The 24,150-nt window shown below is 41.4% G+C and overlaps 1 protein-coding gene across 2 annotated transcripts in view; it reads right to left on the bottom strand.

Moving 5' to 3' along the window:
• Positions 1-194: 194 nt before the first annotated feature.
• Positions 195-24,150, bottom strand: part of Sesn3 (sestrin 3) — a 59,825-nt gene continuing 35,869 nt past the window's right edge. For both annotated transcript variants that reach the window (XM_052752359.1, XM_052752368.1), the window contains 7 exons: positions 23,001-23,183; positions 20,440-20,676; positions 18,992-19,166; positions 12,596-12,714; positions 11,665-11,855; positions 9,571-9,715; positions 195-7,843 (listed from right to left, as the gene is read on the bottom strand). In XM_052752359.1, the coding sequence (XP_052608319.1) occupies positions 7,757-7,843; positions 9,571-9,715; positions 11,665-11,855; positions 12,596-12,714; positions 18,992-19,166; positions 20,440-20,676; positions 23,001-23,183 (1,137 nt within the window). In that variant the 3' untranslated portion in view covers positions 195-7,756. The remainder of the gene's footprint in view (positions 7,844-9,570; positions 9,716-11,664; positions 11,856-12,595; positions 12,715-18,991; positions 19,167-20,439; positions 20,677-23,000; positions 23,184-24,150) is intronic.

Below are 24,150 nucleotides of genomic sequence, written 5' to 3'. Positions count from 1 at the left end.
AGTAACAGTAGTTCTACATTCTGAACAACTTATGCTACTGTAGATCAAGAGATAAGAAATCAAGACTCAAAACCACTGGGAAAGACAGCAATTCCCACAACCCTCACATATCCCAGAGTGCATGTTTCAGTTGCTAAGCAAATGCAAATTGAGGTGAGAATATTCTTCATTGTAAGTAATGAGAGAAAGTGGGATCAGTTTTGCCGATTTTATTGAACCAATAAAATTCCTACTAATAACAATGAAATAAATTCTGCAGGTATAAACGTGATACAGTTTAACAAAACCCATTGTTCTGTACCTATAAATAGATTTTCAAAATGTCATAAAAAGTGCAGTTATGAATTGTTAACAGGTTAATACACAGTTCCTTTATTTCAGATGTGTTTGTCTTGATTCACTAACAGTTCCTTCTTTATCTGTTCAAATAATATTACCCATCCCTCCAAAACAAAAACAACAACAGCAGAACAAGAAGAGAGGCGTTAAAGCACTAGGATATTACACACAAGCTGGCCTGTTTGGGTCAGCTTTAGTCAGAACTGTCAAGTCAGCAACATAAGAACAAAATTAAGCCTACCTATACATACAAGAAGCTCTCATGGGTTCTGCCATCTCCAGAACTGCCAATGCATGTGGAGGGCATCATCAGTAACCACCATAGTCTACATCTACAGCAGGGTCTGCTCTGCTAGAACAAGGGTGAAGTGGCTGTTGATAAAGCTTTCTATTTTCAGAGTTGAAACTACAAAGAGGATGCTGCCACTTGACAGTGAACTTGTGGACCCTAAACTGCATCAATAGTCTATTGGAGAAAAGCTTATCCTAACTTAAACTGTATAGTAAGAGACTGATGTGTGTGTGTGTGTGTGTGTGTGTGTGTGTGTGTGTGTGTGTGTGTGTGTGTAGCAGTCTTCAAGATCATGTCATCCACCTTACGTGAGTCCAAAGTCACGTGCTTCATAAGGAAAATTACAGCAACAAAGCACAGGACTACGAAGGCGAAATATCACAGCTTCTGATTACATTGAATATAAAGTACCAAGGAACGCAAGGGTAACTCTGTGTTAATACTGATGAATTAAGAACTAGGACAGGTGCTTCACAGCATGCTACATACATCACTCACAACTCAAGGAGAAGATGTCTACATGGAAAGTCATGAAGTTGGCATCTGACTCGTGCAATTCAGCTACAGTCTTCATGGATACATTCATTTATGCAGCTGCCCTGCACAACCAGGATTCCAAAGGATTTTCAAGTTCAACTCCTAGTTCATAGTTAAAAGTTACATCCAGTTCTTCCATGAGAGGAACGCTGCTTTCAGGTTTGAAGGAGGTAAGCCAAGTGGCGAGGCCATGCTTCCAGGGTGGCCTGACAGGGTTTTGGTTGACCTTGTCCAGACTCTGTACCTATTCCATTAGTAAGGAGAAGATGCCAAGTGGCCTGGCACTTGCTTTCACGTCCATCTTGTTTTGGGTTAAAAGAGTAAATGTGACAAGAAAGAGGAAGGAAAAAATCCTATTTTCTCTCTCTGCAGAGACATCCAAATACCAAGGAAATGTCTGCACTAGATGCAAATATGGATCACTTTTCCTTGGTGGACAAGGTACCATTTAACTCATCTTCTATTTTGGGAAACCAGTGAGATTTATGGAGAGATGTCTCTGCTTTAGAAAGGAAAACCTTGGTCACTCACCTGATACACTTCCCTCATCCTACTTTTTGTTCTTTTATCACACTCAGGAGAGCCAGTTAAAGTTTGTAAAGATCAATTAAGAAATCAAGTTTCTTCTGGATGAAAGTGTACATTTAACTCAGTGGTACCCATGAGTAATGTCAATATTTTAACACTAACGACCACAGACTCTCTCTCTTTTAACAATTCTTTCTGTAGAAATGATACATTCATTTTAAAAGGTTACTTGGAATAAGAAATAGACAGTTTTAGCAAAATTTTGCATACCAAAATTATGTTTTATGATATTTCAATTTTTACTGTTTGGGCTCCTATGAACTATGAAGTGGGGGTGCTCATTCTACAGGCTACTTTGTGGCACATGCTGGTTACCTCAAGGGTTTCCACATGCTTTCAGAAGCACACACTCCTTTACCCCTTCCATTCTGAACTTCATGGCAGTGCAAGTCCTAATTTAGTCAAAGCTAAATGAACACTTCATGGTGTGTTAAGTCACCTGGTCATTGCCTAACTAGGTGCCTCCTTCACTTTGAGTCTTTAAATGGATTAATTGGGCATTGCCAAATGTGGTGCTCATGAGTGGCATGGAAACATCTGAAGATCATCTCAGATCTACACTCCCAAACAGAGGGGTTCACCTTTGGGTTAGACAGCCATCTAGCATCCTGTTAGGAGTCTGGTAGTGGGGAAGGAGCAGCGTTACTGCCTCTGTGCGACATCCTCCTTCTTAATGACAACTATCTGGACATACAGGATGGGCAGCTGGGGGAGCAAGACTCAAGCCAGCACATTTCCTTCCTATCTCCCAAGGTAAGTTTTTCTCCCAGCGAGAAGGGGAGGGATGCGATTAGAAGCTTAGTTAATTGAGTCAAATGATCCTGTACTCAGTTTTGTGGGATTTTTTTATCTACATTACACAGCAAATAGGCCAATGTGATCCAATCTGACCCTCTAAACAAACACCTTTAATAATGGCCTTCCATGAGAAATGTGTTTTAGGGTCCAGACAGCACCAGTAAAATGGATGTCTGCACACTGCTCACACTGTCTGCCGGGGATTTCTTGTTCCACTAAAGACTTAGGTTAATCGGGACCATGGGGGAATTTTAACTCTGCATTCAAGCAACCGGGACTATTACCAGTATTTACCATCTAATACAGACCAAGTTAGGCTAGCGATTCAATCACTTTGAATTGAATTGCTAAATGCTAAATTCTGCATGGTAGAAATAGTTCAATTTCTGTATCATGTATAAATATAAAGGTTCCTACTTTGATAGAAGGCAAACATTTTATGATTTATTTAAAATATGGAGTAGTATTACTGAACAACAGAGAATGAACCCATGAGAAGGCTGGGTGCTCTGCATTTATAGGCTCTTTGGGGATGAGGTAGAGGAGAGCAAGATATTTTGGCAGCTGGGAAGAGGGTATGAACAGCTGGGGGTGGACAGGACACACCGGATGCTGTGATATGTCTGGTAAGGTGTCCAGGGCAAAAATATAGACGGGATGGTGGAGAGACCAGAAGGGGCTTGGGGAAAGCCAGATTCTCAATGATGGGGAGACACACTCAGAAAAAGACATCCGGTAATGCTCAGCAGGTGGCTGGCGATGCTCCATTGTGAAAGGCATTCAGACCCGAGAGGCTTGGGGAGGGAGGAGTGGGAGTGGTGGCTGAGGCACTTGGAGGAAGAGGAAGGCAGGAAAGGGTGGACGAAGACTGTGGGACCCTCCACCTATAGAGCAGGCGCAGGCGCCAAGGACAGCCAGAATCTCAGCCCGGTCTTCCAAGTGGTCCTGGAAAACGTTTTCTTCCTCACAGGGCTCAGCCTTGGTGCACATCTCCACTCCAGACCCACTTCACACCAGTCTTTTCTGTTTTTGGTCTTACCTAAGCAGGTGCTGTTGATGGGTCCGAATTAGCAGTAAAAGAAACTACAGATGTGTAGGGTAAACACTCTGCAGACTGACAGGATACACTCCTGCTATGGCCTGCCTTAGGAAAGACTGAGTCTGCATCTGAGTCTCCACAGAGGGACAGTAGGGAACAGTGCAGGGTGACAGCCACCTAGAATTGGTTTCCAGCTGCATAGACACGCAGCATACAGTGCCCTCTTCAGAGGGGCTGCCTTTCTGCTTGCTGGTGAGGTAACCACTAAGAATGCTCATGCACTGTGTATGTGGATCATCCTGCATGTTTTTATTCCATGTAGAATGGTCTGTTGCACTAAGAATGAGAGTGGTGATTTAGAACTGTCCTCAAACATAACAAAGTAAATTATGCGGTTGTCGCAGCACATACCATTTACATGGTACACTGGATTTGTTCTCTGTCCTTATCTTAGTTTAAAGGAGCCTTGCCATCATACAGGCATGCACTTGTCACTGGAAGTGATGACTATTTTAAGTAGTAATCTATAACTGTTTGCTGATAAATTTACTTTGGTGCGGCATAAAATTCTACGATTTTGGATAAGCAAAACTTTATGAGGTGGGGGAGGGAGTACTTCCCTGGATGATATCCATTAGATCTTAGACTTATGTAAAGCCTTTAACAGACATAAATAAAATAGGGCTCTGGTTCAAATTTTACATGACCTTTATATAAATCTTACTTAAGTTTTCTCTTTTAAAAATAGCCCTGAACAGCTGTGCTATTATTGGGTTTAAAACTGGTTTAAAAGGCCAAGGCTACATCCTGGACTCTGTGTTAGCTACCCCTGATTTACAGAGCACCCTAAGGGGTGGGGGGCAAATTATTCCTTGAGACCAAGACAAGGTACTTCTTTTAAAACGTAGTCCATCTCAAAAGCCTTTTCCCATCAGCGTAACCCAAGTCTACCCAAGGAAGCCACTTGGGAGGCAGCCCCAGGGCACTCTGATCACTCCTACAGAAAAAGAGCAAGTGGGTTAAAGAGCAGACCCACTTTCATGGGTAAGGGACTTACATATTTCTTTCTCTCTCTTTTTTAATTTTTGAGACAGGGTATCACCATGTAGCTCAGGCTGGCCTTGAACTCACTATGTAGCCCAGGCTGGCCTCAAAACCACCATCCTCTTGCCTTAGGCTTCCATGCATTGGGATTATAGGTATGTGCCACCAAGCCTGATTTCCTTGGTGTTTCTGAGGGTGATCTGAGAAATTAAGAATTAGCACAGATGCAGGCAAATGTGAAATTCCAGATTGGACAGCATTGTTGCAGCATGTCCATCAGGGTTATCAGGCTGATTTTAACACAAGGAGCAAGGAGTTGAGGGCTTCACGATCAGACGTGCTCTTCACACACACTCGCATGCTCATGTTTGGCACAAGGTGAGCTCTGGGTGCAGCTCAGCTTCTCATAGGCTCTGTTATTACACCGATTGAGTCAGATAGCTCCTTTGAAAAATATCACATTTCAGTATAAAAAGCTACACTATAAATTACTACATTGTAAATTCAATACTCTGAAAAAAATGCCACCCTGGAAAACCGCATCAGAATTTCAAGTTTGCACTGGATAAAGTGGGTTGACTGGCAACTCTTCGAGCAGCATCCACACCAGGAGTACTGGATGCATGCTGTAGTGTGGAGGTGGGGCCACCTTCACAAGCCAACTTTGTGAGGCTGGTTCACTGAGGTTCATAAATACATTGCTGTGTTTTTATTCACGGTTCCAAGTCAACCTTTTTTCCTGATTATTGATTGGTCTGTTGAACTAAAAGGAAGTTTTGCTAGGAGAGAAGTCTATTAAAGGCACTAGTATTTCCACAGTCCAATCTCTACTTACATTTCTGGGGCAACACAAAACCAAAAGCAAAAAGTAAGTAGCCTCTTTACTTAACCCTTTTCTTCCCTTTTGGTCTAAAGCTTATTCATGGTTCTGTGCGAATTCCTCCTTTTAGTCAATACATAAAAACTATTTTCATACTGTCGTTCAGTTCACCTGACCAGAAATACAGGGCTATGAAATCAAAGTTCCTAACACTTACAAAATGCAATAATAAACTAGATCCAAATGTGAAAGCCTTAGAACTGGGGAAAGCACATGGACACATCCTGGCACCTCCTGTGTTTTACCGTTCTTCAAAATACTTTCCTTGTAGTTCACACATAGCTAAAGCTGAAATGAAGGCAGTCCACACAAACAGATAGAACACAGAACCCTGCCACAAGCTCTCTGAATAATCTCTAGGAGAAGCCACCCTGTCTTCAAAAATCCTAGTGACTTTTCTTCCTCACACAGAGGATTTTAAACAAGATCCTGGAGTCTAAAAACGCAGAACTACCTATGCTGACAAGTCTACAGCCATCATTGTTCTCTCTGGAACAGAATGCTAAGGGAAAGGAGCTAACATCCCAGAGGAGGATGGCAGACAGAAGGACAGCCTGACAGAACACCTGGCCCACAGTTCTTTCCTAAGAGAAAAAGTACACCCACACATCAGGGAGACCCTCAGTGAGCGCTCTGTGGGAGCTCCCTGGACGACATCCTAGAGACGGTATGTTCTAGGTTAGCATGCATGTGTAAGATGACGTCACCTGCCATCAAGCTGAGGTGCTTAAGCCGTGCAGCTGTGTCCTCTGGGTGCTACCACGCAGCTCTCTAGGCACTTGACTGGTTCATTAACATAACACAAATTAAAGCTATCAACACATAAGGTTGTGCTCTCTGAAGATAGTCTAATCGAAGAACACAAATGGATGCAAAAATGTGACTTTTTGGCTGCCTTTTCTCTCCCCTATGACAATGCATTTTTTTTTTTAAACTAGTTGTCCAAACAGATTTTTCTGGGGAATGAATGCTTTGGCATGGTGAAATCGTGGTCAAGCTCAACAAGGTAAAACTGAAAAACGCCTAGCACAATAAAGAAATCTGAGGATCATTTCTTGATGGCTCTGTTTAAAAGGACACTTCTGCAGTGACATGATAGGGGAAGTTGAGTTGATTTTTAAAAACATTGCACTGTTTCGTTGTTGTTCAATCACATTAATGCACAGAAACACAATTTTTACTTCTGAATAACAAATTACTTAACCTGTTATAAGAAGAAAGTCATGTAAAATAATTTCCAAAAGTGTAACAGGAAATAGGGTGTATTAACTAACCTTCCTTAACTCTCAGAAAAGGAGAATGTGCAAAGAAACATTTGGTCAGTGTTGTGTGGTGTGGGTTTATGTGTGCCAAGAGTGTGAGCTGTAAGCAGCACTGTGGTACCAGCTACTAGAGGTGATGGAAGACCACGGTGCAGGACTCAGGGGGACTGTCCTCAGTCCACTGCCACACAGACAGCCTTGTGGGAAAATGAGGCCTCTGTTTTAGAAGACAAAGTAGCTGAATTTGGCATTTCAGTAGCATGCTATAGAATTCATCATAATTAATTTCACATTAAATTATGGACGATGTCTGTATCACATTTCACGTTATTGCCAATAGCAGTGTAAGAAAAAAAAAACAAACAGATAAACGAAACCAGAATAGTGCCTGATCATCTCCAGGGACGCAAGCTGTGTCCTGGGAGCAGCTTGGTTCCACAGCACATGCTTTTCCCAGACTCGGGACACACGTGGGCATTAGAGCGGTAGAGGACACCATTCTTTTCTGAATGTTGGTATCTGAAAAACAACTGCTTGAGCGGATTGTAAGCACTTTTCCTTATTTTTTTTTTAAGTAAAGAAAAATAATACACATACACATGAACTCCAAAGTACTGAAGTGAAGCATTAACAAAACAGTTCATGATTTATGGTCAGATCCAAAAATCCAACTCTAAGCAATGTAAAGTAGTGCTCGTCAGGGTTACTTTTTGCAATTGTTAGCAATGTTAAGCATTGAGAAATATAAAACACACCATTGCACATTACAGCCAGGAAAAAAAAAAACAACCAAACAAACAACCAACCCCCCTCCAAATCAAACCCTAACAACAACAAAACAAAAACAAAAACAAAACCCCGACAGCTCAACTTTGACACTAGGGAACTGAACAACCGCTGAGCTGCATCACAAACAAGTTCTGATGGGAGTCCTGTGGGAGAGGCCCTGACATGTGCTGCTGCTTCCTGGTGGTGTTTCAGGTCAGGTGCCGAGTTATCGCACGCAGGGCGTAAAGCAGCTCAGCCTGCATCCGAGCCTCCATCAGAAGCAGGTTCACGTGCACCTGGAAACCAGACGGCATTGGCTCAGTCACTACACAGCACAGTGCAAGGATGCATAGAGGTTCTTAGGTGCCACATTTGCATAGGTTATGTGTATCCTGAGACTACACACAGGCCTGAGTATGCACATATATATGATGAACACTCAAACGTGCATTTGTGGATAGTAAATTTAAGTTAAAAATATATTCCTAGCATTTAACAATTTAAATTAAGAAGTAAAGTTAAAAATGCACTCCCAGCTTTAACTGTAGGCCCTAGAGTGAAGCTGCCACTCAACTCGGTTTGTGTGAGTATGTGACCTCACCATAAGCCCAGCACTTGCACAGACTGTGGTAAAATCTCAGGGCACCTCTGTGGGAAAAACCTCTCAGCTGAAAGGCTGATGTAATACCTCTACACGTTCTAAACTGACTGCAGGGAAATGTTCTAATTCTGAGTTATCACCATGCCTTCCTATCACTTGAACATGTTATTGGGCATATTCTTCTGATGAGAATATACAGTCTCAGGCTGGAGGGATAGCTCAGCCGTTAAAGGCTAGGCTCACAACCAAAAATATAAGAGAATATACAGTTTCTAGAAAGGGAGGAGATCTATTGCAAATATTAAAAACAGCACAAAGATGCATCAAGGCTGAAGATGAATGGGTAATATGCCTGGTGTATGACTAACTTTAAGACTTCAAAAGTTATTAGAAGTTGAGCCATAACATACTTTGCCAAAGCCATACAGCTCACTGGGGACTGTTAGGATTCCAGAATGAGTTTCTTACCTCCAGCTTGAATATGGTAGTATAAAGGAGACTCTTAGATTCAATGTTCAAAGGCCTAGAACCTAAAGCCAGATCTGATCCTATAATATGGTAAAGATTCTTAATGCTTACTAGGTTCTAATCTAAATAATAATTCATATATAGTCCATCTACAGATATTCTTATATAACAATATATTTGGCTCACAGATCCTTCACTATAATGACAAAATACTAAATTACAATGAGAAACTTTTGTTCTGACAATAATGTGGTGGCTACCAAGAGTTTCTAAATGCCAGTGCCTTCAATGCTGGGTACAATTCAACCCAACCCAGCACTACTTCTTAGTGGGCTTTTTAATAGTCACAATGGTAGATTTATTGGTATTTATAGTCAGTCTCTCAGAGGCTGATGCTAAAATTCACATTACGCACTGTGTGGGCTAGTTTTTATGTCAACTTGCCAGAAGGTAGTCCATCTGGGGAGAAAGACTCTTAATTGAGAAGATGCTTCCATAGGATTGGCCTGTGGGCAAATCTGTAGGGCATCTTGGTTGAGAATATGTGGGATGGTCCAGCTCACTGCAAGTGGTGCCACCCTTGGGCAGGTGGTCTTGGGTGCTGAAAGAAAGCAGGCTGAGCAAGGCAGGAAGCAATAAAGCAATGTTCCCTTTCTTCCAGGCTCCTGCTCTGACCTGAGAGCTGTGAGCTGAAATAGCCCTTCTTCCCAAAGGTGCTTTTCATCATGGTGTTTATCACAGCAATAGAATAGACCTTGACCAAGACGTACACCATGTTACACAGAGCACATATCTAATATTTAGTGACTAGTCAATATACTTCAGATTAATAAAACATGAAAAACAATAGCTAGTTCAATGGCACCAATCTATTAATGCCTCCCTCCCTGTTTCATGACTGAAACTGTCATGTTGAACACACGTCTTTGAGGACTGCTTGATGATGACACTGACCTTCTCTGAGTGTGTGAACTGCCGCCAGTAGCTGTCATACATGCGCTTTGTGGTTCTCTCAGGGTAGCAGGTCACTGTCTTGATGTAAACCTTCAGGCTCCGTTCAAGTAGCTGGTTAACTTCCCCATAATCATAGTCGTCATACCTGTGAGTGACAGCACCGTGATGAGAAACCTAAGCTTCACTGCTTAGACCTTGCTATGCAATGACGTCATAAGCAAAGCTCATTAAGTAAGTCGTAGGAAGTATTTCCTGAGTGCCTGGTGTGTCATACATCCTTCTTGTTACTGGGGTTCTGTAGTGAACAGGAGAAAAGAATCCACCCCTAGCATCACAGAGCTTAAACTCTATTAAGGTGTAAAGAGAAAAACACTACAAAGCAAACACACAGTTTGAAGGTGGTGATAACTACTTAGAGAAAAATGGGCCAGGTGGGTGGTGAACACCTCTAATCCCAGCAATCCAGAGGCAGAGGCACACAGATCTCTGAGTTCGTTGCCAGCATGGTCTACAGAGTGAGTCCAAGGACAGACAGAGGTACACAGAGAAACCCTGTCTCAAAACCCAAAAATCAAAACAAAACAAAACAAAAAACCAAACCAAACCAAAAACCAAAGAAGAAAAAGAAAAAGAGATTTGCAGCTTGGGAGGATTGGGCTGTGATTTTAAACAGGACAGGCAGGTGTTCTCTGAAAGAAGCATTTTAGAAAATACTAGAAGGTATTGAATGAGCAAGAGTAAGGCCAGCCAGGAAAGGCTAGTTGGGTGTTCCCAGACAGAGGGTGAAACCCTGAGTCTAACGCATTGTTATGAGTCAGGTGACACTTCAGACCGATGGAGCAGAAAACAGCCTTAAAACTGAAATTCTGAACACTCCAAACTCCAAAGCCATGTGAGCAAGAGGTCACGTTTAGGGTTTGGACATTTTCTGATTTCTCTTTTGCAATGATGGAGATCAAACCCAGGCCTTGCATATGCAAGGCAAATCTTCAGCTTCAGATGCTAGATGCTTTTCAGGTTAGGGATGTTAACCCTGTAGTGTTCTTTACATAATATGTTGCATTATTAGTTGATACGTCAGGAATTTTGTGGTGTTTTGGTTAAAACTATAGAAAAGACTGCTTAACAAACTAAATCCCAGTTCCAGTCTGTACCGCTTTCTTTTATCATAAAGGATCTGGATGCACTAGCTTCTGACTGCATAGCTTCTCTCTGCAATTCAATCTCACAAGGAAGTCTGCAGAGCCCAGCTCAGGCAGCTTTCCCTCTAGCCCTCTCCATCTCCTTCCCTCCAGTACTTACCGTCCTCTCCAGCTAACTTCGTCAGTTTAAAGGCTGTTCATTAACTTGTGAGCCAACCACCTCACCTTGGTGCTTTCGAGAGTGGCCCAGCATTGGGAGGACAGTGTGCCCTAATTATGATTCCTTTATAAGGCAAGCCACAATAACCATACAGAGCTGAATTTCTTATTGCTACTTGAATAGACACTGTTTTTTTTTCTCCCCACACTGACTTACTCTTTCAGGAAGGGTTCCTAAACTTGCATCTCAGACTCTTTATTCCCATCTCTTAGTAGAGTCTTCCTATTGCACTTCTGTCATTATCAAGACTCACGACACACTTTTTATTGATCTGTAATTTACTTACATGTTCATGTACACATGAAGGGCACATGTGGAAGCCAAGGCTGAACCTTAGCACCAGTCTTCAGATGCTGTCCACCGCAGTCTTTGAGACAGGATCTCTTGCTAGGACCTGCAGCTTGACAATCAGGCAAGGCTGGCTGCCCAGTGAGCCCGAGGGACCTGTCCCCACCTTCCCAGTGCTGGGACTACAAGTGGGCATTTAAGTAAGTGCTGGGGATTGAACTCAGGTCCTAATGCTCACATGGCAAGTTTTACCAACTGAGCCATCTCCCTAAGTCCCAGACTCATAACACTTTAAATGAAGAAAATAATCTCTAAGATCAAATTAATTTTTAAATCAGGTAGCATTTCCCCCCAGAAAGATGTACTCCCAAACAGGCTATACATGAAACAAATGCTTGCATTTCTACTCAGAAGTGTGTAAAATAATCTGCACAGTGAACATACCTGATTCCAAACATACAGTGAACATAGTTGAACAAAGCTCTGCGTAGCGTGGTCGTGTCAACATCCTCATGGGTGGCCATTGTGTTGTAGGTGAGATTGTAGACCATTCGAAACTTCTCATCCAGCAGATGTCCAATGTCGGAGTAAAGCCTGTTCACCAGGGAGAACCCGTGGTTTTCCCAGGTGTAGTCCTGTCACAGTAAAAGGGTCCACTTACAAAATGGGCATTCTCTGTTAAACCCTGCAGGTTTTATTTTTAAAATAAAGTAAACCTATTGAAGAAAGTTAGTGGGGGCGTATTTCTAACTCAGTTCTAGGACGGCAGCTTTACCGAGAATGTTTCTGGTCAGGCTGTAGAGTACAGAGCCAGGGTGTGTCTCACAGGATCTAGGGCTTGGCATGTTTGTGATGAACTCTAGCCACCTCCTTTGGACAGGTACTATGTACTTATCTGAAAGGATCCAGAAGTTCTTGACTATTGCTATGTTATCAAACTTACTCAGGCATGAAAGAGTCTGAATTTAACTCCTGTCCCCGACAGAGTCCCATTGTACTGTGGGAGGCTGGTCTTGAAGTACAAACTTCTGATGTAGTCAAATATCAAAATGCCTTATTATAAATGTCATCATATTGTTTGATTTCTTCCCTACCCATCCATGAATGGCACAAATATATGTAATTATCCTGCATAATGCAGGCAACTAAATCAAGCATACTGTTTCCTAGTGACTTCCTAAGGGTGAATATGTTGAAATAATTACCTTCCTAGGAGAACATCAAATAGACTGGGTTGAAAACTAGGTTAGATAAAAAGTATTAAGACACTATCAAAATACCTATTGGCTACTTTAGAAGACACTTTATTTACATTTCAACATTGCCTTAGAAGGGCAGAACTCCCTAGTTTCTCTAAGTCAAAAGCTCTGGGTACCTGGGCTCGGAATGTTGGCAGATGCTCTTCTCCTCGCCTGGCAAAGTCCTCATAGCCAAAACCTGGGTCTTCAATGTATCGAGAGACATCAGCTGTTAGGATCATGTCATCTTCAAAATCTAAGGGACAATGAAGGCATTCAGGACACTTACACAGCTAAGACAATGAGCCTGAAGCCCAGTTCCCTCCACTTTTTAGATTCTCAAAAGTGACAGTGTTGACTACTTGGCTTTTTCTTTTCCTTTTTTTTTTCCCCAGAGTTAAAAGCCCAAGAGGTCAGAGCAGTAGCTGAAAGCTGAGACTTAAAACTGCCTTTCTTACCCTTAGCTGCCGCTGTCATCCTTCCCCTCAGAAAAGAGAGGCCTACTTCCTGTGTGTCTGTCCTTTTATTGACTTTCTGTTCTGCCTTCTCATTGGTTCTAAACCCAACCACATGACCTCCTCGTCACTGCCTGTCTATATAGACCTCCAGGTCTTCTATGGTTGGTATTGAGATTAAAGGCGTGTGTCTACATGCTGGCTGTATCCTTGAACACAAAGAGATCTGCCTAGCTCTGCCAACCAAGTGCTGGGATTAAAGGCGTGCGCCACCACTGCCCAGCTTCTACTATGGCTTGCTATTAGCTCTGACCCCGAGGCAACTTTATTTATTAACATACAAATAAAATCACACTTCAGTACAAATAAAATATCATCATAGTTGTGTGCTAAAACACCCAATTTTTTCACTATTTTTCATTCCTCTTTAGAGGTTCTTTGTTTTTGTCTTGTTTTGTTTTGTTGTTGTTGCCCTGTTTTTTTTTTAAATGCTGAATGCTGTTATTGAAGGAGGGAGGAGGTCTTAAATACAGGCTTACAGCACAATGGGAGAACCCCGGAGGGCAGAAGTTCACTACAGATGTTTTACAATCTTGCATCTAAGCTGTTAATGTCCATTATGCAGGATACACAGACAAGGAACTTCCCTTAAGCATTCATATTCACATAAAGTAAGTTCTAAGTACAATTTCCTTACCAAATATTGGGTATTAAGATTTAATTATAGTTATTTAGGAAAAAAACAACTAAGTTGAAATATTTAAACAACAGTAGCAAAAGATCAGTATGTCATATTTACTAATTTAGAAACAGAAGAAAAGGCTTGTGAATCTAAGATCTAAAGCTTGTTTGATCTCTTCAAAAAGATAAAGTGGGATATGGGGAAAAGAGAAAGGGACAAGGGAGACGATGACTGAGTCTGAAGACAGATCTTTTAGAATTACATCTGATTACATTTAACAGCAAAAATCTCTTCACTCTAGTTCACTGTTACCTTCCAGGAGGCGAGCCAGTCAAGAGATGAGGCATGGAGTCCCAAGAGAAGGGGCCTTCTAGGTGCTAGGTCAGCCTCTCTGTGAAGTTAGTGAACACTCACACTAGCCCACCACGCTCCTAGCCCACCACGCACGTAGGAGCAGAACACTCCCGTGCTGTTCAGAAAGCCACTGAGGCTGTGGTCAGGGCATCGCCCCAGAGTGCAGGGACGCAGGGAGGCAACGCCGCTATTTACAATAGGTTCTACATGCTCGATGGTGAAAACCCCCGGCTGAGAAACTGCAAATGCTTAGTGCACGTTCTTTTAAGCCAAAGACAATTGTCTTCTAACTCACTGTTTTTTAGATTAGTATCTTTGTAATTATCCATCCCCTCCCTGACTCCAATTATTTAACAGTGAATAAACAAACTTTGTTTTTCTTTATTCCATAAATGAACGTATCATTCTCAAAACAAAAAAGCAGTTCCTATACAAGGAATAAGTTCTTTGTAAGCAATTCAATTAATGTTAAATTGATTCTGTCTTTAATAAAAAACTGTAATTCTCATCTGGATATAATTTTTAGGAATTTGAAAAACAATCATACAAATTCTTCTAAAAGACTATACATGAAAATTCCAGTAAGAAAAAGTTCCTTTTTATCTTTAAGTTGGGGCCATGGACTAACTTCAGGATGCATGAGACCAGCAGATCAAATTCCTAGGTCACACAATGTTGAACACATGTTACTCAGGCAGAGAAGAAACTGACACCTGCTGAGCACTTCCTGCATGGCAGGTGTGATGCTGTACCCCTAACAGCCGTCACATTTTCTTTATTTCATTATATTAAAAAGAAAACTCCATTTAAGAAATAAGTAACTATTAGTTCTGACGTGAGGTCTTTCTCCAGTGAGTACAGGGCAAATATGCATATAGGCCTTGTGCATACAGAGCAACTACTCCACCCAGGGGCTCTGTCCCCAGTGCCAGCTAAAGTTTTGAAGTAGTGTTCCTCTATGAGGAAAGCCCTGTATGAGGGCTTACTTGTAATACAAACTCATAACCACTGATTCTCCTACAGTCCAGACTCCATTCAAATTAACATTAGCACAGCAAGGGAATTTTCAAAGCATCAGCTCCTGACTCAAAGAAGTCATACTTTCTTTCATCCACCCCATCACACCATAATCAAATGACAACAGACATATGTAAAAACGTAATCACAGTCAGACGAGCCTACTAAGAAAATTAGAGTTTTGTGGCTTGCAAAGTAAAATCCAACTAAGAATATCTGTGGTACTGAACTGTCAGTTTCCCTAGCCCCTGTGCCACTGATTCTTTTGCAAATGCTAACACTGGACTTGATGGTCACAGTACTTCCTTTGCCTTTGATAGTAGTATTTTATTTGCTCATATACAATTTTAAACACTTTAATTTCAAAATAAATAGTAACTAACCACATAAAAGTGGATCCCAGGAAAAACCTCGTAACTTAGAAGTAGCAGCAGGTAAGACCCATTTTCTAAGTAATCTGTCCATAAAAAAGGATGTATGACGGCCCCTTAACTACTTACAGTTTACTACACTTGGGTCTTAACTGTTCTTCCAATGTCCACATGGGAAAGGCTGGACCTGCAGGAGGTGGAGCCTCCTATGAGGTGTTTGGGTGGTTAGGGTTCCCTCAAAAGTAGCCGTATAGGACCTTGTGTCTTCCTGGATTTGTGCTGCCACAGACCCAAAGCAATGGAGCCAGCCAATCTAGGCTGATGTCTAATAGGTCAGCCAATCCAGGCTGATGTCTAATAGGCCAGCCAATCCAGGCTGATGTCTAATAGGCCAGCCAATCACAGGTTGACTCAGTATTTTTAAGAGTCATAGAGAACTAATAGACACCATTCTTTCTAGATTTACCTTGAAGACTTAAAATTACTATTCTGGTAATCAGGTGATCAAAAACCTAAAATTAATTCTGATTTTACCTAAACAAACATTTAAGTGTGTAATGAAAGCAAACAGCATTTTACACACACATATATACAACTTTCTGGGTTTTTTGGTTTATTTTTGTTTCTTTTTTTGAGACAGGGCCTCTCTATTATGTGTGTATATATACAATTTTCAATAGATAAGTAGTTAGTAATATGAGACATAAGACACTCCGTTGTAGTAATGGAGTGATTTTCTCATAAAGATAATATAAACTAATACAATAAAGATGTATTTTCTTCAGGATTAAAAGAGTTCTTCCCTACATCGAATCTGGGAGCTTTGTCATACTAATTTTTTTTTAGATAGGAAAAATTAACTCTATTTTATTCTAAAATTGATAAATATATTTGTATGTGTGTGTGTAATTTTCTATCTATCTATCTATCTATCTATCTATCTATCTATCTATCTGAAACTCAATTAGCCACTGTACAGGATCATTTTTCTATACTACCTTTCTACAGTTGGCAAATTTGGTACTGGGATGGTTAATGGTAAAAATATTTAATACAATAGAATGACTGATATATGATATGGCCTTATTTATTTAAATCAGAGTTGGAGAGATGGATAAGCTGTTAAGTGCACTTGTTTCTCTCTCTGAGGACCCAGGTTTAGTTCCCAGTACCTATTTGGCAGCTCATAACCACCTAAAACTCCAGTTCCAGGGGATTCAATATCCTCTTCTGACCTCTCTGGTACCAGGCACACATACACTTGTTGCATATATATACACACACAGAAAAAACACTCATATATATAAAATAAATCTAAAAAATATTTTAAATTAGAATATAATTTTTGAAATAGGTTCAAATTTTTTTTAGTTAAAATTTCTTCTCAAGTAGTCTGTGTAAGGGTTCAACAAGTCTACTTAGAGCCTGGGGTGGCAGCATACACCTTTAATACCAGCACTCTAAAGGCAGGATTCTGAGTTCAAGGTCAGCCTCGTCTATAGCATGAATTCTAGGACAGCCAGGGCCCCATAGAGAAACCCTGTCTTGAAAAGATAAAAAGAAGTCTACTTGGAACCTAAAATATCTATTATTTCAAAACAACATGAAGAGGTAAAGTATTTACATTTTGAAAGCTCCAGTGATCTTAAAGAAATGGAAAATGCTAAAGTAAATGGATATTAACTCTAGCATCATTGTCTGCCTTTTCTACCAGCAAGACCCCTCACTGCAGTATCAACACACCACTGCATCCCCACTGCAGTATCATCAACACACCACTGCATCCCCACTGCAGTATCATCAACACACCACTGCATCCCCACTGCAGTATCATCAACACACCACTGCATCCCCACTGCAGTATTATCAACACACCACTGTATCCCCACTGCAGTGTCAACACACCACTGCATCCCCACTGCAGTATCAACACACCACTGCATCCCCACTGCATTGTCAACACACCACTGCATCCCCACTGCAGTATCAACACACCACTGCATCCTCACTGCGTTGTCAACACACCACTGCATCCCCACTGCATTGTCAACACACCACTGAACCACTTGTTCTCTCTGTAGTTTTCAGTTTGTTGTTGTTAAAGTCAGCAGTTCAGCTCACTGCCACGCACCCAGCTCATTTCTTAGTTTCTGACTCAAGCTCACAGTGAGACATTGATATGTCCCACACTGTTCTCAAGCTTAGGACCCTCCTGGTCTCTGCTCTGCTCCTGGGTGCTGTGCAAAGGTGTTTGGTCTGTAGGCACGGCTGAGGGTGGATAGAGATTGGGGGCTGAGAGGTGGCTCTCAGTTAAGAACATTGGCTACTCTTGTGCTGGGTTTGATTCACAGAACCTACATGTGGCTCACAGCCATTCATAACTCCAGTTCCAAGGGATCAACGATCTCCACAGGCACCAGGCACACATGTGACATACATACATACATGTGAGAAAAACACTCATTCACATAAAATAAAATAAGTCTAAAAGTTTTATTTAAAATGATCAAGAAAATGACAAATGGTATTCTGTTCTTCCTACAGCACTTCTGAGTTACTGTTCCATGCTCTTTGGCACACACATCTCTGCAGCATAACTCTCAGAACCTAAGACTGACTGATCTAGTTTCAAGAGGAATATGACTTAGACAACACCTTTGAGGCGTTCATATTTGTGTTTAGTCCATGCTGCTGAGGTAGTATTTACTATGTGGTGCTCAGTGCCTTTAAAAGATGGAATTGGAAAGTTGCCTACTATTCCAAAATTCCTTAAGTGTAAAAGAATAACTCATTTTTACATATATATAAATGTATGTATATGTATAATAATATATGTATAGTAAAATATATGTGTGTGTGTGTGTGTGTGTGTGTGTGTGCCATGGAGGATATGTGGAGGTTAGACAAAAGCCTACAGGAGTAAGCTCTTGCCTTTCACTATGTGGGTCTCAGGATCAAACTCAGACTGTCAAGTTTGTAGTAAGTACTACTACTAGGCCATCTTGCTGACCTCAGCAATTGACCTGCTTTAAATATGTATCCAGGACAGAATAAGGACAACAACCCTACAAATCTCTTTCAGGATTAGTGATAGCCATGTGCTGTGTAATAACACTTTAGTCAAAGACTGAATGCATATATGAAGGTGGTTCCTCAAGATGATACTGGATCTAGAAAATTCCTACTGCCTGTGACACTACAGCTAACACATTGCAATCTCAGGCATTCCACATTTGTGGTGACAACCCTGTAAACAGACCTGGTGCCCTGCCAGTCACCCAGCATATACCATGATGCAACACAAAAACAGAGCTACTGATTTATGCACTTGCTGTCTGTGCTTCTCATGTGATTGTTGAACACACCCCTTTCCCTCATCAAACATGCACTGTAGAATATCATGCAACGTTCTGCTGGCAGCAGCTGCACACTCCCCTTGTTCAGAAGCTGCACCATGTAGGTATGTGGGAGTGCACTTCATAGTGTGTGCATAACTGCAGATTTCTCCGAATGCACCCCACTACCAGTGAAGCATGAGTGCATAGGGTAAAAGAAAGATGGCAACAGACTCATCTTTATGAAGCTGTACGGAAAAACCAAAGGCTGGTGGCTAACGGTCTCTGAACAACTAGCCAAGAGCAAGGAAGAACACACCTGAGTGAGGAAACGAATGGAAAGTCTCTCCAGGGACCACAAAGAGACTCTCTTTCTTTTCCTGTTCAAAGCGCGTGGTCATTTCTTCACAAGTCGTCTCTCCATCCTCCCTGTCTTCCTGAAGCCTTTTCATCCTTTCCATTAAGGCTTCTAGCTCACCCAGTGAATCCACAATCTGGAAGAACATCACAATGTTGGTGCTATGGCACTACGAACTGCTCCAGGAAGCCCCTCCTTCTCCAGCTCCACTCTAGTATGCACAGAGGACAGTCATCTAGGCTCCAGCAGAGATGCCAGTCAAATGATAGGAACTTTTAATTGCCAGGAACATTTAAAACATGGCTAGGGTAGGCAAGTACACCGAGATAGAAGGTAGATGAGTGACTGCCATGGGCTAGGCATGAGGGAAGAGGACCTGGGGTGTGATGCTAATGGCTATGGAGTTCCTTTTTATACTGTGGTAACATCCTAAAGTTTATTGTTGCCAAACTCTATGATCATCCTCAGAACTATTTGGTTGTACCCTTTTAATGGGCAAATTGGGTGATATGTGATTAACATTTCACTGAAGCTATTTAAAAAATATCTGGAGTTTTTCATTAACTCCACAGCAATTATATGACATACTTAAATATTTTCAGATGTATGAGTCTGCTTCAGGTATAAATATAAAAAAAATTATAGGTGTGGGGTATGTGTGTGTGTTTGTGTGTTGAAATACAGAATTCCAGTGTTTGGTTCACAGTAACTTGTAATTTACTGAAAAATCAAGCAGTCTCAAAATTTCTCCTTTCTGCCTCCTACGGTATGTTTTCCTTAGTTGTCCAGCATCCTACAGACAGATGCAGCATTTTGAGATCTGCTGTGCATGGGTCTGACTTTAAAAGGCTGTGATACTAAATGTATCAATGCTCAGTTTTTGTTATTTCTAACAGTATCACTTTGCTTAAGGTGTCAAGAAGAAAGGTATAGGAAATCCAAAGAAGGATACAGACATCATGTATACCAAGAAATTAAGGCCAAGAAGTCACCTGGGCAGTGAAGCTATTTAGAAAGACATTTAAGAAGAGAAAAAGTTAGTTTAATGATAAATTTCAGTATGATTTTTCACTGTTAGTGGAAAGGTGAACTCTGTAAATATGGGTGTGTGTTTAAAGAAGAAAGCTTAGGGTCTTCCTGGTTATAGTATCTTCAACATTCACATGGAGATCATGAATGAGGCTGCTAGGAATCCCAGAGTAATAACAACTTAAAAGTTCAGGTATGGGTGGGCAAAGGTATTGTATAATAAAGCCCTAAAGTTAAAAAAAAAAAAGTCAGAACTTCAGGTACTAATGAAACTGTTATAGTGCTACAAGCATCTTTTAGTACATAACATCCTATCTGGTCACAGCGAACTCTCTAGATAATATCAGCAAGAAAGTTCCGAGAGAAAGTTGAGAACAAACCCCGAAGTTGTTGCCCGCCAGGGATGCGTTGTCAATATTGTTGTCATTAGCCAGGTCACAGACGCAGAAGCTGTTCACCGAGATTAGTCTGAATCCATTGGAGATTCCTGGCTCTCTCTCTGGGTTGATGCCACTACCAAAAACAAAGCTAGCCAAAGCGTGATAGTGAGCCAGGAGGACCACAGCGTGCACTAGCTCAGGCAGGGACCAATTATTTTCTCCAGTTTTGACAAGTTTCTGAAATGAGAATATGCGCCAAGGTCAACACGGAAACCAGAGGAAGCCACAGTCTTGCATGCTCACTTGTAGTAATACAAACTAATACTTCTTTTAAAATCCTTCACACAACAAAGTACCAAAGCCTCACAACATAATTATGTGGTGGCATCGCCTATAATAAATACTGAACTAAAGCACTTTAAAAACATAAAATGTTAAGAGAATCAAGAAACTTTAAAGCTAGAAGGGATTTTGACAATTTCTACCAAAGCCATTCATTTTCAGGCATTTTGGATATGTCCAGTTTAACAGGGTAGCTATTGATTTCCCTCTAGATAGCATCTTGTGGAGTCCCCACCACCCCATGCCACAGGATTGAATATGACCATACACTGGAATAAAAACTTATGATATGTCAGTACATTTTTCCATATGCTATTTTATTTGGCCTGTATTTAGAGCCACAATTAAACCCATTAAAAACAACAATACCAGCCGGGTGGTGGTGACACACGCCTTTCATTCCAGCACTTGGGAGGCAGAAGCAGGTGGGTGGATCTCTGTGAGTTCAAGGCTAGCCTGGTCTACAGAGCAAGATCCAGGACAGGCTCCAAAGCTACACAGAGAAACCCTGTCTCGAAAAAACAAAAAACAAAACAAAACAAAACACCAAAGACAAAAACAAAACAACCTTGTAATGCCCAGTCTTGGTTATCAACTTGACTATATCTGGAGTCAAGTACAAGGCAAGTTATTGTGCACTCTAGTGAGGAATTTTCTTAACTGGATTACTTGAAGACATACCCTAAAAATGGGCCAGGTCCTGAATTGTATAAAAGTAGAGGAAAGTGAGCTGAGCAGTTGAAATGCATGCATGTATTCTCTCTCTGCTCCTGCAGTGTGGATTTGCTAGCTGCTTCAAGCTCCTGTCTTCACTTCCCTGCAATTACTGATGGACTACAACTTGGAATTGTAATTTACAATACATCCTTTCTCTCATAGGTTGCTTTTTGCAGAGTAACTTCCAAGGGTGAATTTCACCAATACTCCCCAGAGACTCCTTCCCAAGTTCAATATTCATTCACACAGGCAATGCTGTTCTTTTCTTTATTTTAAAAAATAATCACCTTTATATGACCACAGCCATAGACATATATTTTTCTGCTTTTCAAATATGATATTTTGACATGTTCATTTTTTTTGAGGTTATACTATTATACTAATTTTAAACACAGGTACAATTGTAATGCGCCTAACTACTTCATTTCTGAATTGATGTCAAATTGTTCTTTTTTCCCCTTCAGTTATTTGCTACAATGAATAGCTTCTTCATGCTACAGCTTCTTTCAAACCCTGAAACGGGTCCTCCTCATCATCATCACTTGCCTTTGAAATGTTGGCTTATCCCGCCCTGTGCACAGTCCTTCCTCAGTCTTAAGACCTTAGGTGATTGTTCCTTCACCTCGACTTTTGCTTATTTCCCCGCTTCTTTCCTTCCTATCTAATCTCCTTCCCATCATTTCTCTGATGGAACTAACACACTGTGAAATCAGAACACAGACCTAGAACAATGCTGTGCTTCATAGAGTCCAAAAGTTATCAAAATCTAATATTTAAAAAAAATGGAAACAGGATACTTGCTTTAAAAACTGGACCAATCACACTGATGTGGACAATTGTTTCAAAGGCATTTCTATGTGTAAGCACATTACATATGCATTTGTAAGCAAGTGTCTGAGATGGAGGTGAAGGTCTCCAGTGCTGAACACTACTGAGCAGCACTGCAGCTGATGGACAGAAGGAACAAGGAAGTGTCTGAGATGGACACTACTTTCTGGTTAGTAATTCCCACACCAGCTGGCAAGCCACCTTTGATTTACAAAACTATTTCTTTATCAATCTTAAAACTAGTGAAGGATTTAGAACTCACAGATCTCCCCACTTCATGGAATTTACTAACTAAAGGGCACATATTGCTGACAATAGCAGCCAGAAGTCAGGATCTATCATCTCCTGGACAACAGAAGCCAACTTCCTCCACAGCCAATCACCACAGCACAAGTTCAGGCCAATGAGTAATGCTCACGGAGGATCAGTTTTCATTTGCACTTAAATAAAACCCACTGAATTTCTAATTATCTTTTCTATACGTAATACGCATCTCTTATTTCTCAAGTTGCTAATATATAGGCGTTTAAAATTGAGTATACACACACACACACACACACACACACACACACACACACACACACACACACGCGCATGTATAATGGAAAAAGAGGGTATGAATAAACTCTCAAACTTCAAGTGTAACTGAGAACCTGTATAGAAACACCCAATACCTGAATGTGCTCTTTCGTGATCAGCCAGGGCCGGTGTGCCAGCAGCTTGTTAATTTCATTAAGATTTCTCAGTCGTTGTGGTACATATTCCAAGCCGTTCAGCCACTCAGCAATCCCCCCGGTCTTTAAAAATTCATCCACATGCATGTTTATTAGGTAGGAACACTGGTGTCTGGCTGCAGCCTAAAGCACAGAACAAGTTTCCTGAGAACAGTCATGAGCAGGCCTTTCCACAAGTGAGTCATTTAGATGGAGCCAATACTATTTTTCACTCAGTAACTCTTTTCTCACAAACCCTCCTTCTTCAAAAACGTTCACCACACTGTTGTTGCAGATTCTTGAATCAGTATGTGAGGCAGGTAAGGAGTTTTAAAGGCAAATACTTGTCACATGAAGCCAACAACTTCTTTCTCAGTTTGGTATGCACAGACCTGCAACTACACTAGCTGTTTTCAGGAAATGGACAGGCATGGTCCAACTCTGCTATGGGGAAGCTACAGTATGTTCTATTTAAAATTCAGGAACTTTTTAGTAGCGTGCATCCTAGTCAGGACTCTTGCTTATGTGAGGACCTGTAGCATAGCTGGAGTAACTATATCTGACCTCAGGCATCGCCAGTCCTCTCTGTATGTAGTCAGTGTCAACTGAGTACTGCCAATGGGACATTAAGATAAAGTACTTTTGCCCTCTCTTCTGTGGCTGCTGCTTGTAAAACAATCTGTTTTGTTCTTTCCAATCTCTGTGTCTGCACTGTCTTATGAGGGAGCATTCTCAGCTGCTTTCAGCCTTTCTGTTAAAATCATAGTACTCATCACGCTCATGTGAGAAAGCACAGAATGCTGCTTTTTTGTTCATCTTGCTGACACTCACCTCCTGAGTCCAGGGCAGCTCTGCTGGCTGCTGCTGCCTTTGCCTTCCCACGCACAGCACCATGGCCCCTGCCCCCACTGGCCGGCTAGAGCACAGCTTCTGCCTTCCTCCTACTGCTCCAGGACCTCCATCACAGCCTCCTCCGTGGCCCTCTACAGTGTTGCAGGTAACACTGACTAATTAGCCAACCTGTAGCCAGGTCTACACTGGAAGTGCTGTGATCCACTCACTAATTCTCCTCTTAACAGATCTGTCACTAGTGACAACTGGTCCTTTTCTC

Source organism: Peromyscus californicus, unplaced genomic scaffold, assembly GCF_007827085.1.
Source record: "Peromyscus californicus insignis strain IS unplaced genomic scaffold, ASM782708v3 Scaffold_11__1_contigs__length_118956290, whole genome shotgun sequence".
Lineage (NCBI taxonomy): Eukaryota > Metazoa > Chordata > Mammalia > Rodentia > Cricetidae > Peromyscus > Peromyscus californicus.
This window is presented reverse-complemented; position numbering and strand designations above follow the sequence as displayed.